The sequence below is a fragment of the Anarhichas minor genome, unplaced genomic scaffold (assembly GCF_050575085.1).
Source record: "Anarhichas minor isolate MPS153535 unplaced genomic scaffold, ASM5057508v1 ptg000016l, whole genome shotgun sequence".
NCBI lineage: Eukaryota > Metazoa > Chordata > Actinopteri > Perciformes > Anarhichadidae > Anarhichas > Anarhichas minor.
The window spans coordinates 5,375,575-5,390,374 of NW_027466462.1; the positions used below are offsets into that span (position 1 = coordinate 5,375,575).

Genomic DNA, 14,800 nt, shown 5'->3' on the forward strand with positions numbered 1-14,800 from the left:
CCTCACGTTTTCCTTTAGGGAGAATCATTTTGTATATCAGTTTGTACTGCAGCATTAGTCACTTGGACATTTTACTGGTGGAGAATGTGTGACTAATGGAGAAAAGTGTTTGCAGCATGGACTGGAAAGCAGAAAACATTAACAAAATAAAGATTGGCAGACATTTCTGCAATTTTTCATTTTCTGAAGCTTTAGCCATTTTGCCATCCGGATATTCCCTAACTTTTACTTTGTGTTTAAAATGCAAAGATTCGGTTCGAAAATTACTTTTTGGGGGCAGAAAAATGTGAAAAATGTATCATCTCTTGTCAGGACTTATTTTAATTGTGTGCTACCAGTCATTGCGTGGGAGTATGAGTCAATTTTTTTTTAAACATCTCGTTCTCGCCGTTGAGGTCTTTGTAACGGCGTGGAATGCTTTCCCTAGCATCATTTTAGACCACTCATCCACTCGAAAGCAAGATCGATGCTACACACACAGCAACGATAATGTGTTTCAGTGATGATTTTGTAGCCTTGATCTTCACGGTTCTGATAGTGAACAATGTCTCAGAATCGCCTACAAGCTCTATTCCACATTGACTTATTCCAAAGGCCTTGGGACACGGAGTTGTTCATGTTATTGCTTGATGCGGTAGATTCATACCGGCTGTTGCTCGTGAGGCTGTGGAGAAAGAGCCATGGACTGTGTGAACGTCTTTGGATGTTTTGATTTTGTTTTTGCCTCAAGGGTTGATTAAAATTGTCGGTTGACTATCAATGTGGCTGTGTTTCGAACATTTTTTTGACATATACATGGAAATGATCAAATTTAACCAAACCACTGCAGTATAATATGGTATGCTCGCAAACTGTTATGATGTACTGTTTCAACTTGCAGTTTTAATGCCATGTGCACATGGTTCTGTAGTACTTACAACACATTTGTTACAGTTTTAGGGTGAAACATCAGCTCGTTATGTCTGACACAGGATTACCATACTGTATTTTAGTTTGATTACATAACCCTACAATAATCTCAACCTCAGCCTGAGGCTTTCAGTGTCTACACTTCAACCCTATTCCTCATAATGTTGGATAAATTATATAGCATTTTCTGGAAAAAAAAACATACTTGTAGTCATGATTCTGAGGGAAGTCATAGCCAACTTCCCTATGATGAAATTCTATTTTAATTAGTGATAATTAAAACTGCCTCACTGCATTCACATAAAGCCTCTGCATATCATCCCGAAGAAAGAACAACATATATCCCCTTATAATAAACCATTATACTGTTATTTAGTTCTACAAAGTGTCTTTTGAGATAGACTAAAGGATGAAAATGCACGTCCATAATAAATGTACAACATGATTGGAATCATCTTCTTTCTGCTGTACTTCCACTACAGAAATTTCGAAAGGGTTTGATTTTAATTCGACGATAGAGGGCGCTAGTAAGCAAGGATAAACGCCACTGCTGGAATTCAGACAGCCCGTCTGAGAAAGATGCAGAAAGGGCTGCCTCTTTTCCTCTCTCCCCCGTTCTCACGCTCCCTCTATCCCTCTCTGCCCCTCAGTCCTTCACTCACTCATTCACTGTATATTCAGTCGCATGCAGCGCCGCACTGACCCTGTATAAAAACGGGAGAGCATCCCCAACTCCAATTTGGAGTAGAGTATCCTCACGCGCGCGCACCAAAGCACAAGTTTCTTCTTTTTTTTTCTCTTCTTTTTGCTCATAACACAGCAGTGAAAATGCGCCATAGTTAAAGTAAATCCACGCAATCACCGAACATGTGCTCATTTAACCACCTTACACAGAGTGTCCTTTTAAGCATGATGATCAGAGTGACCGCCTGCATCAAGTGAATGTTTGCCCAACACTGTGCCCATCACAAGTACTCGGATTGCAGCTGCGGTAGGACACACACGGCGCACACTAATTTTACGCGGGGACTTGGGTTTGCGCAGTGGCCGGTCGTCTGGAGGGCCACGCGGGAGGGATTTCGGTCTTTCTTCCTCTTCACGCAAATTAACTCACAGCCACTGTATGAGGCTCCTCGATGCTGAGTGGACCGAACAGCACGCAGGCGAAAAAGACACCGAGCCCGCCGCGCCGGAGAGCGCAGCCACTTGCGACCACACGCATCCATATTATAGTAACCACAGGGAAACCACAGCACTGCGCACACAGCCAGCCAGCCCCTGTCCCGTCCCGCCAGTGTCGTCCGCTGCTGGACAGATTTTTTTGAACACATCAAATTAAAAACATAACTTGTGTTGTCAACCTAGGAGTGCGTAAAAGTTATGGTTTGAATTTGCGGGGAGGTTGTCTTTTTTCTTGGCAAGGAGTCTCTTGCGGCAAAGCCAACATCCCCGCATCACACTGCATAGACTACAACATGAAATAACGCGTTGCTTGTTGTAATGTAAAATACATTAAATTGTATTTTGTATGTCGGATAACTCGCTGTGTTGCCCATACATATGAAGCATTGGAACTGTGCTCACAAAATAAGGTCCGAACCACGTCTCGGGAAAGCACCGATTAAAAAAAAGGACCATTATTAAGGCGTCTCACTCCCCCCTGTCCCCTTTTTCGTCAAATATTGTCTGCTGGTGTCTGGACCGGGCGATCGAGACCAAGTCCGACCCTGTTTACGGGCGCGCTGCTGGGGGAGAACACACCGGAGGGGGTGGAGAGTCAGAGAGAGAGAGAGACGGAGAAGGAGAGGGAGAGAGAGACTGCAATATCATTTGTGAATCCCTCTCACAGTGCTGCAGATAGGGGCTGCCAACACATGCGGCGTGTCTGCAGGTGAGGGAACAGGCTGAATGTGCTGGACAACAATTCGACCAACGTTTCCTTAAAACTGCGTCGGATGTACATTTTTGATTGTCCTCGAGTGATATGTGTTCCTCTTAAAACATCCGTGGCATTTTGGGGTTGCAAAGGGAGAGAAAACTGTACCGCCCGCTCGCCGCAAGTGACTTGGAGGAAGAGAGCGGAGTAGGCAACCGGACAGGTAATTTGCTTCATATTCAGGCTCCGCGCGCAGACAAACCTCGCCGTCTGCTGAGTTGGAAAACTGCGCGGGCCTTTAAATGATCCTCTGACATATGTGGACATATCGTCGGACAGAGGAATATTGCAGCCTCACCCCCAAAAAAAGAGGAGATTCGAAGCACAGACTGTGAGTAAAACGGCGGCATATGGAATGAATTCACTTTCTGGTGACATGATTCCCGGACTATAACATTTTGGCTGATTACGCGCATTTGTGGAGGCGCACTACGGTGAGTTTTAGATATCATTGCGTTTTTCTTTTCTTTTTTTACTCAAACAAGGAAAGAGCAACTAACACCCGGAGCTGGAGAAGGAAAAGCAGAGAACAGACGAGCAGCCCGTGCACTTGCTGCTTTGCACTGCAGCAGGAGCGATGTGAAGTCGTCCGGAGGATGAAGACTCACGCATCCCGCTGCAGAGAGCTTTGCTCTGTATGAAAACGACATTTTACCTTCCATATTCGGACTCTCCGGCAGTGATTAAATTATTTTTTGGACATTTTTCTTTTTCAAATCTAACTGGACATTTTTTTTCAGACGAGAACAATGAGGACTACTGGTGCAGTGGACTATTTGTACTATTGCCTGCTCATCCTGCAGCTTGTGCATCAGCCCGCTGCCAAGCAAGTGCTCCGGTACCGTTTGGCTGAGGAAGGACCCCCCGATGTAAGAGTAGGGAACGTAGCCGGCGACCTGGGCATCGTTGCCGGGTCCGGCGAGGTGACATTCACTCTAGAATCAGGCTCCGATTTTTTCAAAATAGACAACATTACAGGTGAGCTCACCACCAATGAGAGGCGCATAGACCGTGAAAAATTACAGCAGTGCCAAATGATATTTGATGAAAATGAGTGCTTTATAGATTTTGAAGTGTCAGTGATTGGACCAGCCCAAAGTTGGGTCGACCTCTTTGAGGGAAAAGTCATCATATTAGATATAAACGATAACACCCCGTCTTTCCCATCCCCTGTCCTGACACTGTCTGTGGAGGAAAACAGACCGATTGGAACCCTTTATTTGCTGCCCACAGCCACAGACAGAGATTTCGGCAGAAATGGAATAGAGAGATACGAGCTTATCCAGGACAATGGAGAGAACACAAGGCGCTTGAGCTCTTCTGGGGATTCATTCTCGGGGAAGAGGAGATTTGATGAAGGCGCAAGCAGGAGCAGCGTCTTTGAACTGCAAGTTGCTGACACTACTGATGGAGAGAAGCAGCCTCAACTCATCATTAAAGGGGCCCTTGATAGAGAACAGAGAGACTCCTATGAGCTCACACTGCGTGTTAGAGACGGAGGAGATCCCCCTCGCTCCTCTCAAGCCATTCTAAGGGTGATGATCACCGACGTGAATGACAACAACCCTCGGTTTGAGAAGAGTGTGTATGAAGCTGACCTACCAGAGAACAGCTCCCCTGGTGCACCCATACTGCAGCTTAAAGCGGCTGATGCAGACGTGGGGGTTAATGGTCAAATAGAGTACGTGTTTGGGGCAGCCACAGAGTCAGTGAGGAGGCTGCTGAGGCTGGATGAGAGCACAGGGTGGCTGAGTGTGTTGCACCGCATTGACCGTGAAGAAGTGAGCCAACTGAGGTTCACGGTAATGGCCCGTGACAGAGGCCAGCCCCCAAAAATGGACAAGGCCACTGTGGTGTTGAACATCAAGGATGAGAATGACAACGTTCCTTCTATAGAGATACGGAAAATTGGACGCATTTTCTTAAAAGACGGCATAGCCAACGTGGCTGAGGACGTGGTGGTGGACACACCCATTGCCTTAGTTCAGGTGTCAGACCGTGACCAGGGGGAAAACGGCATTGTGACATGCACAGTGGTAGGGGATGTTCCCTTCCAGCTCAAACCAGCCAGTGAGATGGAAGGTGAGCAGAATAAAAAGAAATATTTCCTCCACACGTCCGCAACGCTGGACTATGAGGCCACACAGGAATACAATGTGGTCATAGTGGCTGTGGACTCTGGAAGCCCAAGTCTGGCAAGTAATAACTCTGTTATCGTCAAAGTGGGCGACACTAACGACAACCCTCCTATCTTCAGCCAGAATGTAGTAGAGGTGTCGTTTCCAGAAAACAATGCCCCTGGCGAGAGGGTGACAACAGTGGCAGCCATTGATGCAGATAGTGGGAAGAATGCTGAAATAGCTTATTCCCTAGACTCATCAGTAAATGGGATTTTCTCTATCGATGCAGACAGCGGAGACATACGAGTAAACACCATTCTGGATAGAGAGCAAACAGAGCGCTACGAATTCAAAGTGATAGCCAAAGATAAAGGCATAAACACTCTACAGGGCTCTGCAACCGTGGTCGTCCTTGTGGCAGACAAGAATGACAACGAACCAAAGTTCATGCAGGACGTGTTCACCTTCTACGTCAAAGAGAACCTTGAACCAAATAGCCCAGTTGGGATGGTCACAGTTATTGACGCAGATAAAGGCCAAAATGCAGAGATGAGTCTTTTCATTGAGGAAGAGGAGGAAGTCTTTTCTATTGAGAATGACACCGGGACTATTTTCTCCACCCTGTCCTTTGACAGAGAGCAGAAAACTACATACACATTCCGTGTCAAGGCTGTGGACGGTGGTGATCCTCCGAGATCTGCCACCGCCACAGTTTCACTCTTAATCATGGACGAAAATGACAACGCGCCAACTGTCACTTTCCCAATAAACAGCTCCTACACCCTTCTACCTCCCTCCAGTAACATCAGAACAGTAGTCAGAACTGTCATAGCCACTGATACCGACACCGGCATCCACGCGGACTTGAACTACAGCATCATCGGGGGAAACCCCTTCAAGCTGTTTGAGATTGATGGGGGCACTGGGGTCATTTCGCTGGTGGCGAAGTTGGAGCTGAAGCACTACGGCCTCCACAGACTGGTGGTCCAGGTGAACGACAGGGGCCAGCCTTCACAGAGCACCACCACACTAGTCCATGTGTATGTGAACGAGACACTTTCCAATTCCACAGTTGTGGACGCCCAGGTGGCAAAGAGCCTGAGCACGTCTCTCAACACCAACATTGCCGGTGACCCCAACTATGATCTGAGCAAACAGCGGCTAAGCATTGTAATTGGAGTAGTTTCGGGCATCATGACGGTCATCCTCATTATTCTAGTTGTCGTCATGGCCCGTTACTGCCGCCCCAAGAATAAGAATGGCTACGAGGCCGGTAAAAAGGATCACGAAGACTTCTTCACACCACAGCAGCACGATAAGTCCAAGAAGCCTAAGAAAGACAAGAAGAAACAGAAGTCTAAACAGCCCCTCTATAGCAGTATCGTCACCGTAGAGGCCTCCAAACCCAACGGGCAACGCTACGATGGCGTCAACGAGAAGCTGTCGGACAGTCCTGGCATGGGTCGCTACCGCTCGGTCAACGGAGGGCCGGGGAGCCCAGATCTGGCCCGGCACTACAAGTCCAGTTCACCACTCCCTACCGTCCAGCTTCACCCGCAGTCGCCGACAGCTGGAAAAAAGCACCAGGCAGTTCAGGACCTGCCACCTGCCAACACCTTTGTTGGCACCGGAGATAACATTTCCCTTGGATCTGACCACTGCTCTGAATACAGCAGTCAAACTATCAACAAGTACAACAAACAGGTAAGACGACACATCTCCATGTTCTTCCCCCCCCCCCCCCCCCCCTCTTCACCACTCTTAAATGTCTTCTGTTTCTTCCTCTTAGTGTTCTCTCTACCATAATGCTTTCTGACAGGGCTAGTCTCAGTAGTCGTGTTGCCTTTATGGTGGTAATGTGTGTCAAGTTAGCGGTATTGATCTGTTTTGGTTTGGAGTGCCATTCACATGTAATATTGAAAGGGAAGGAAATCTTTAAGCTTATACGAAGAGGGTATTGTTACCAATCGACCAAACTCCTCCAACTTTTCCCCTTTTATCACGGCATATGTTGAGGCTGCCTTTTCCGTCTGCGGTGTCACATCTACTAAACTTAGCAACTACGTGTTGTAGTGTTGTAGACAGCTCACATAAGGGTTTGGTTTGCAGTTATTTTATCCCAGAGGGGGAGCGTGCCAGGGGCTGGCTATGCTTCCCCCTTAGGCATGTCATGCCCTGCCCTGCCCCTCTGTCTGTGACAAGGCCGCCTTGTCTTCTTGTGAAAGAGAGCGAAACAAAAGAGGGAAAGGGGAGAAAGGTAGATGAGGGGTGAATGCAGCACAAACATGGCTTTGTGAGCTTTGTGAGTCAGTTTTACACTCTCGGCTTGAGTATGAACATCTGGCCAGGAAGTCTTATTAACATTCTTCTGCACTTCAGGGTCTGCATCAATTCATTGAACCTAGCGGTGAAATTGGACATTTTTATATCACCTCCCCTATTGTGCCTCGGCTTCTTTCGCTCCTTTTATCCGTTTCCTCATATATAAATGTCTGCCATCTTCTACCTGCTTTTCTTCCACTCTCCTCCACCCTCCAGCTCGTCTTACCGCCCTTCTTGCCTTTGCTTTTTCTTCCTCCCAGTAATTATTTTCTTCCACTTGCAGTGCTGGAAAAATAAAGGTGTAGGTGGCATGATGTTATATTCAAATGTGGGCTTTTTTTCAGTTCAGTCTTTATATTTTTTTGTCAGCCTTTCCGCTGTGATGTGCACCAACAGCAAGAAACAAAGTTAATACATAATGAAGTCAGTTGATTTGCACTATTGTTTTATGTGTTTGCTACGGCAGTTTAATGAATTATTGATCTTTCTTTTACATGGTGTCAGCACGGCTCTTTATAAATCTGGAGTGCTGTTTTCTTTCTGGATTGTTCCTTTTTCCCTTCCATTTTCTGTTTTTGATCTCCTCTCTCTCTTTCTCCAGCTATAGCTTTGTTCATGTTTTTTTTATATTCTATGCCCACTGTCGCCCCTCAAACTCTCCTTTGGCTCTGTGTAGTACATCCTTGCATGCCTTTCAACCACCCGTGCAGCCTCTATTCCCTCAGTATTCCTTTTGCTCTGTTTTTTTTTTTTTCAGCCTCTGCCACATCATACCCTTTACAATTGTGCTCTCTGCCTTTCCTTTTTTTCTTGCAGTGCTTTCTTTTTAAATCTCCACTCTCATCTCTCTATACCACTCTTCCCTCCCTCTTTCTATTACTCCTCTCAAATCATTTCACTTCCCTTTTTTACTTCTCTACCTTCTCCTCCCCTGCTCTGTCTTTAACAGCTTCTAATATGGTGTATTCACTGAGCTGCTTCCCAGAGTGTGAGGAGTGATGTTGCTTTCGGATGTCTCCTGCATAATTAAAAGGGCACTCTATTTGCTGCTGCGGCAGCAGCATGTATTGTGTGTCACTATGCTCCACTTATATAATTATTTATTTACTCTCTACATTAATGCTGCGGTAACTTTTTATGGACTGCGTTTGTTAGTAGACAGTGTCATGGGAAAAACACAAAGAGAATTTTTCTGTGACTCTTTAGTTTGGATATTTAAACTGTAAAATTGAAGAAAGTGTTTACTGGTGTACTGGGCAATATCAGCCAGGTTTATTTGGTGGTGTATAGCCTGTTAGGTATTGAATATACAATAGCTAGCAGGTATTCAAGTAGCCTTTTATATCCCATGGGCTCAGTAAATACTCACTGTTGATGATACATTCTGCTGAGGTGAATAGGGTGTAATTTAATGGCTGCACAAGAGAGCTAATTGAAGAGAAGGTGTGTGTTCATGTGCAACAATTATGGCGTTAAACAGCCACTCCTGTATTAGATTAAATAGCGAAGCGGTCACACTCTCGCCTAGAAATATTCTGTATTCACATAAGTGCCACTACAGCTTAAAGACATAATAAAACACTTAACGACACTTGTGTTCCTCAGTTAATTGATGGCGTCAACGAAAACCAGTGACGTTATATTGTTGTTATATTTAGTCATTTTCTTAAGAAATGATATGCTTTGCTTTCTTGAGATTTAGTCATTATAGTTAATATTTTACCTTTTATCACATTTAGCAAACCAGGTTGAGCCTGTTGAAGCTGTGTATGGTTAAGATTAATGCTAAGTGTTATAAGGGATATTTTTCATTGTGTGTGTGCGCACATACACTCCCTCGCCCACAAACCCTTCTCTTTTACCACTCCCTCTCTTTTTCTCCATCTGTGGGAAGAGATAGAGACAGGCACAAGAAAGACGGCCCTGTTAGCAGTGTAGAGAATGGCCCCTACTGTTTCACAGGGGACTCAGGGGTCGGGCGGAGAGAACGAGAGAGCGGCCGGCAGAGGGAGAGAATGGAGCTGACCATTGACTGTAAGGTATCGGGTTCCGTCTTTCTCTCTCCTCTCGCCTACCTAATCTTACGATAACTGCAAAGGCAACTTGCAGGTAACCAAGCAACTGAGGGAGTTAATTGGTGAGGCGAGCCTTTTTTTTTTTTTTTAGCCCATCAGACATTTAAACACTCATTAAGCTGATCTAGCGGTGAGGGAGAAGCCAGCGTGTCACCCAGCATCTGCTGAGGCTTGATCAAGAGGTGCAACTGACTTGACATTTCATCTCTTTCTTTAACTCCATTGATTGGGACTTATTCATAGTTCTTTCTGCATTGCACTTGTTGGTCTGTCTGCTTCTTACATACCCACGTCCAGTCCTTACATCTGCAGGGCTGATGAGTAGTGCATGCACTTAACTGAGCACTTAACTGTATTACTTTTGGCAGTAGCCTCTGTTGGTACCCAGTGCCAGAAAATAACGCTGTCCAACTGTAATGTGGTGAGGAATGAAATCACTTAGCCATCGAATTAGCACAAGCCATCAGCATTTGTTTTATCATTGCACTTCAAAGCGCCACTCGTTGCCCAGGTGGATCACTTTTAATCAGTGGTGAGCCACAGCAGCTTGTATTCTGTGCTCTTGCCACGTAGCCCCCCCCCCACCCCTCCCACATGGCAGCAGGCAAAGCCTTGTTCCATACTCTTATACCAGGTTATCCTGCCTCAGGGCTGATGCATTAAGCATAACTGGACATTGTCCACCCAGCGTTCGCTACCCGTGCCCTGGCCAGCTGTTCCTCCCCTGCGCTATTGTAGCTGCAACCTCTCCAGCGCGGGCCGAATACCGCCGAGAAGCGTCCGATTTGCATAGGGCACATCCTCGCCCCAGCCAAACAATATCACCATGCAAATAGGGGTCACCTGGATGGTGTTTGCAGCCAAAACATAGGAAGTGAATGCCCTTCAGGCTGCAGGCAGATCAGGAAACCAATATGGAAATGCAGCACTTTGCCTCTGGCCTCATTTGTTTCAACCAAGCAAAATGTAGCTGCATAAAACACCTACGAAAAGCCACAAATGACCTTTATTGAAACTCACAAAGCCCCAGTGCTGCAGCATTTCAGGTGTTTTCAGTTTAATAGGAACACCTGTACATGACGACATTGCCCGAACCAAAGGTAATAGCTTGTTAAGAGGATCCACAAAATATCAACAATGTGTGGCCATCCCCAACCCCTCCATGGCCGCGAATACAGGTCAGCTCCGGAGTAAGCAGACAAAGTAGTCACTTTTCTCAATCATCAGCAATTCTGACTTTCTGGGACATAATGAAAACTGGTGTTAAAGCAACTTCACTGAATGTCAGAAATAGGTGCCAAAGGTGAAAAAAAAAAACACACACACACAATCTGGACATCTTGCATTTCGTAAGAAATGAAATGATGTGCAATGAGCTGGTTGGTTATTATTAGCGTATGCCCTTTTTGTGTGGTGCTGGGTACCGCCGACTCGTGGCTAATTTGATCAAAATTGTTTTGGATCTATTACGGCTTAATTCAATCTACGGCTGCGCGGGCTTTTGTTGTTTGTGTTATGACAGGAAAATGGAAGGAGTAAGAGTGCACAGTAATACTCGTGAAATTGCAGCGGGCAGCATTTTCTGGTATAATTTGGTTTGGTGATTTGAATGCATTCGCTCTAAGGCAATTACTAATCTCAGGATTAGACGTACCTGATACGCCAGCAGAAATGGTGGGGACTGAGAGAGGGAAGTCGGAGAGCGATTGGTACAGCTGGATGCTGCTATATTACCCTGCATAATATGTTAATACTGAGGTTTTCACTCCCTGATAGGGGAAGCCATGAAAAGTGTTGCTTCAGTTTTCTTCGCATTGGAAATAAATACTCATGATTGAAGGAGCCCCAACTCATTGGCGAACATTTGTCACGATAAGATGCCAGAATACAGAGAATTGGGGGGAGTGAGGGGAGAAACAGACAAGAAATTTAAGCCGCATACCACCTTGATTGCTCTCCACGCCGCTGATTGTAAGTGGCAGTGTCGGGGATGCCACCTTCTTCTCGTCGCTTCTTTCAATTTGATGTCATCGAAAATGGAATTTCATTTCAGACGCGGCAGCGATCGCATTAGATAGGGCTCGCCTGGATAAAGCCGATTCATTTTTGCAGATTTGCCTTTCCTGTGGCACTATCAATCATCGCATACTCATATCGCAGACTTGTTTTTCACGGCAATTTTTTAGGAGGAGTTTGTACAGTAAATTGACTTCTACAAGGCTCCCAAGGTCTATGATATGCTAGCCTTGTTGTTTTCTCTAGCTGTCCTCTCGTATCGACCGCAGAAGCTAGAACCGACTAAATGAGAACATCGCTGAACTCCGCTGCTGTACAGCCCTGGGGAATAGTTCTCTGTCGGCGAGCGGGATCACAACACGGATCAGACGTAAGGCTTGTTGTTTGTGAGACTAATAGGCAAAACAATAGTGCTTTGTTTACTGCGACACTGCACCTCATCAAAATTGCAAAACTGTCTGGCAGAGTAAGTTCCGTAATGATGTGATTTTTTGTTGTTGTTTTGCAGAAGAAGGTCACTGGCCATTTGTTCTCTTGATGTTGATTCAAACAGGTGGAAGAGGAGTCTTCTTTTTTTATTTTTCAGATTCTCTGACGAGCAAAAATTCTGTTTTCCTTCTTCGTGCGCTCGCCCTCCTTCTCTCCTTCCGTCCATCGGTCACCGCGGATGAAAGATGGCAGTGAATCAGATGGATCACTCCCTGTCAGTGTTGCTCGCGTGGGTCCAAGGTGTCAAGGGAACAGCCGGCAGAGTCCCTGGCCCCACCCGTCAGGGCGCCCGGCGATTTAAATCCCCCATCCAGCATCCAGCCATGTTGTGGCCACGCGGCCTTCGTGAAAAATGAGAACGAGAGCCGTGAAAGCCAGACACGCGGCGTCCATGATTTACTCCCTAAGGGCCACCTTTTGCTCCGGCAGCCAACTGTAAAGCTCCTTAACACAAAGTGAACTTGTTTGTTCGGTGGAGCTGGCAGGTGAAGAAAGAGACACTTTAACTGACATGTTGCCTAATAGAATATTAGTACAATTAAATGGTGGGACATTCACCCTTTAGGTTCACATTGATTTTTTTTTCCAGGCTCTGACAGACATGCACCTGCTCTGCCTCACATAGGACTCTGACCTTCCTTTTTTTGTTGAGAAAGTGCTGAAATATTAACATGCGCTGAGATCTCCTGACTGCGTAAGACACATTAGGAATTGTCCGGTTTGAATAATGCATCCGAAAGCTTTTTTTCTTGTACAAAAGGCGATAGCGTTTTATGAACAGGCTGCAGTCATACATATTTGCGAAGCAGCGGCGTATAATGGGTACGACTTGACTTGGGAAGGGGATGGATAGGACAGCTTGACTGCTTCTATTAGCCCTGCTTTGGTGCGGCTCCCGCCGTGCGGCCCCCCCAAATGAGATTATGTGTGTATGAAACGGGAGGTATAGAGCACTCACCGACCATCCATCAAAGCCTGGGGGGGGGGGGGACCTGTGCGAAAGTTTGTGCACGTGTACTCAGCGGGTGCACTCACTGCGCGGGCGTGTGTGTACATGTGTGAGGGTGTGAGGAAGCGTGTGGGTGTACAGTATGAATGTGTGTACGTGTGTGTTTGTGTATCCTGTGGGGGCTGGCGAGGAGAGCAAAAGGGGGGCCTCCACAGTTCAGCCTCTCAATCATCCCGCACGGCAGGCACACGCGCGGCGACATGCCTGAGAGGGTTTCAATATCCTGTATGTGTTTGTGCGCATGTGTGTGTGTGTGTGTGCGCCTGTGCTGCAGTGTTTACCCAAGGAATGCAGTTCATTATATTTGTATGTGTGCCTGGTTATTACATATACTCTCTACACACATGCGTAAAGAGGCAGATGGAGGCTGAAGGCTGGAGCAATACTTTATCTTCATCTGTTAAAAACCCACAACGAGCTCGAGTGGATGATGTCACTCTCGAGCAAGGCACCCGGAATCCTTTGCCCCCCCCAACTGAGCTAGTTATTGGACACTGGCTATGACTGCTAATGTGTATTTAAACCGCAGGAGAAGCCCCTGTATCGATGAGGCCCTACCTGGCAGAGAGCAGGCTGGTAGCCAGGCCCGATAACCCTTGTCAGAGGCTGGGAGAGTCTGCCTGCCTTGCTGGAGAATGAAGGTCACAGGGCAGCTGGAGTTCCGAGCGGCCTCGCTAGGCACCTGCTATCAAATTAAATGAAATATGAAGTCCAGCCAGCTTCTTTTTTCTTTGAATGCTAATTTCTCAATTTTGTTAGTGTGTGCTTTCTTCCGCTCGCCCCTTTTCCCATGCAGCAACGTGGGATTGGAATGCGAATAAGGTACAGCCTCGTCTGGGATCACCGTGAGGCAGATGAGGGCAACATTGATATATTGAATTTTCATGAAACATATATTATTTTTATCTTGTCTTACATCTGCTTCACGCGCGATTTGATGATGATTTAATGTCGTATAAAAAGGGAGGACAGAGAATCCTCTAGATATCCTCAAAAGGACAAAGCGAATAAAAGCAGGTCTCCGCTTGTGTGTCTTCATCTAGGTAACACATAGAGCGGAGGGATCAATCAAGTAGTTGATAAACAGAAAATAAAATGTTTCCAGCTCCGTAAATGTGAAGACGCTATGCTTATCATTGTCATATATGAGAGTAAACTGAATATCTTTGAGCTGCTGGTGAACAAAGACCTTTGTAATGGACACATTTCACTTCTCTTCACTAGATTAATCGACCGTGCAAACAACCATTAGCTTGCACCCCTATTGCTTGTTGGAGTGTCCAAAAAAACTGCATTACAAATAAGTCATCACACATTGCTTGATGACAGTGACAGCGGCATTAAAAAATGGTTCTAAGCCGAAAGCTTAAGATGAAAAGTTGTGTACAATAGCAGAGCTCTATGTATGCTCCATATATATTTCTGCCAGGATAAATTGTATATAGTCTGACACGGTTCCTCATAACGCTGTACAAAGGCCTGCCCTGTTAGAAACTGAAAAATAAAGCGGAGACGACTGTAATGCTGGCCTTAGTCAGACAAATTCTACTGTGGATTGAGGAGCTGCAGACATTTAATATGGTTTCAAGTATTGATTTGCGGGCACCTTGCCCTATAGCCTGTTTATTATCTAGCTTTGGTTTCACCTTTTACTCCTTTTTTCTTCAGCAGTATCTCAGGAGATGGAGTCCTCCTCCTCATTTCTCCCGCTCTCTTCCCCCAGCAACAACATTCTTAGTAACAAGTACAAACAGTCAATCAAAAAAACGGCCACTGGCGAGGAACAGCCGTTCTCGGTTGTGAATGAGCACACGTTGACTCAGGTGCTGGGATAATGGCGGCTCCATGGGCCGTGGCGGTGTAGAGAAACAGTGGGGGGGTAATGCAGACTGAAAGACAGGTCTTTGATATGGTTAATTTACTG

The 14,800-nt window shown here is 46.0% G+C and overlaps 1 protein-coding gene across 3 annotated transcripts in view; it reads left to right on the plus strand.

Annotated features, from left to right (window-relative positions):
• The first annotated feature begins 3,180 nt into the window (after positions 1–3,180).
• pcdh7b (protocadherin 7b) overlaps positions 3,181–14,800 on the plus strand; it is a 96,671-nt gene continuing 85,051 nt past the window's right edge. For 2 of the 3 annotated variants that reach the window (XM_076092698.1, XM_076092699.1), the window contains exon 1: positions 3,181–6,669. In XM_076092698.1, coding sequence (XP_075948813.1) covers positions 3,595–6,669 — 3,075 coding nt within the window. In that variant the 5' untranslated portion in view covers positions 3,181–3,594. The remainder of the gene's footprint in view (positions 6,670–14,800) is intronic. The other variant, XM_076092701.1, reaches the window with a different exon arrangement.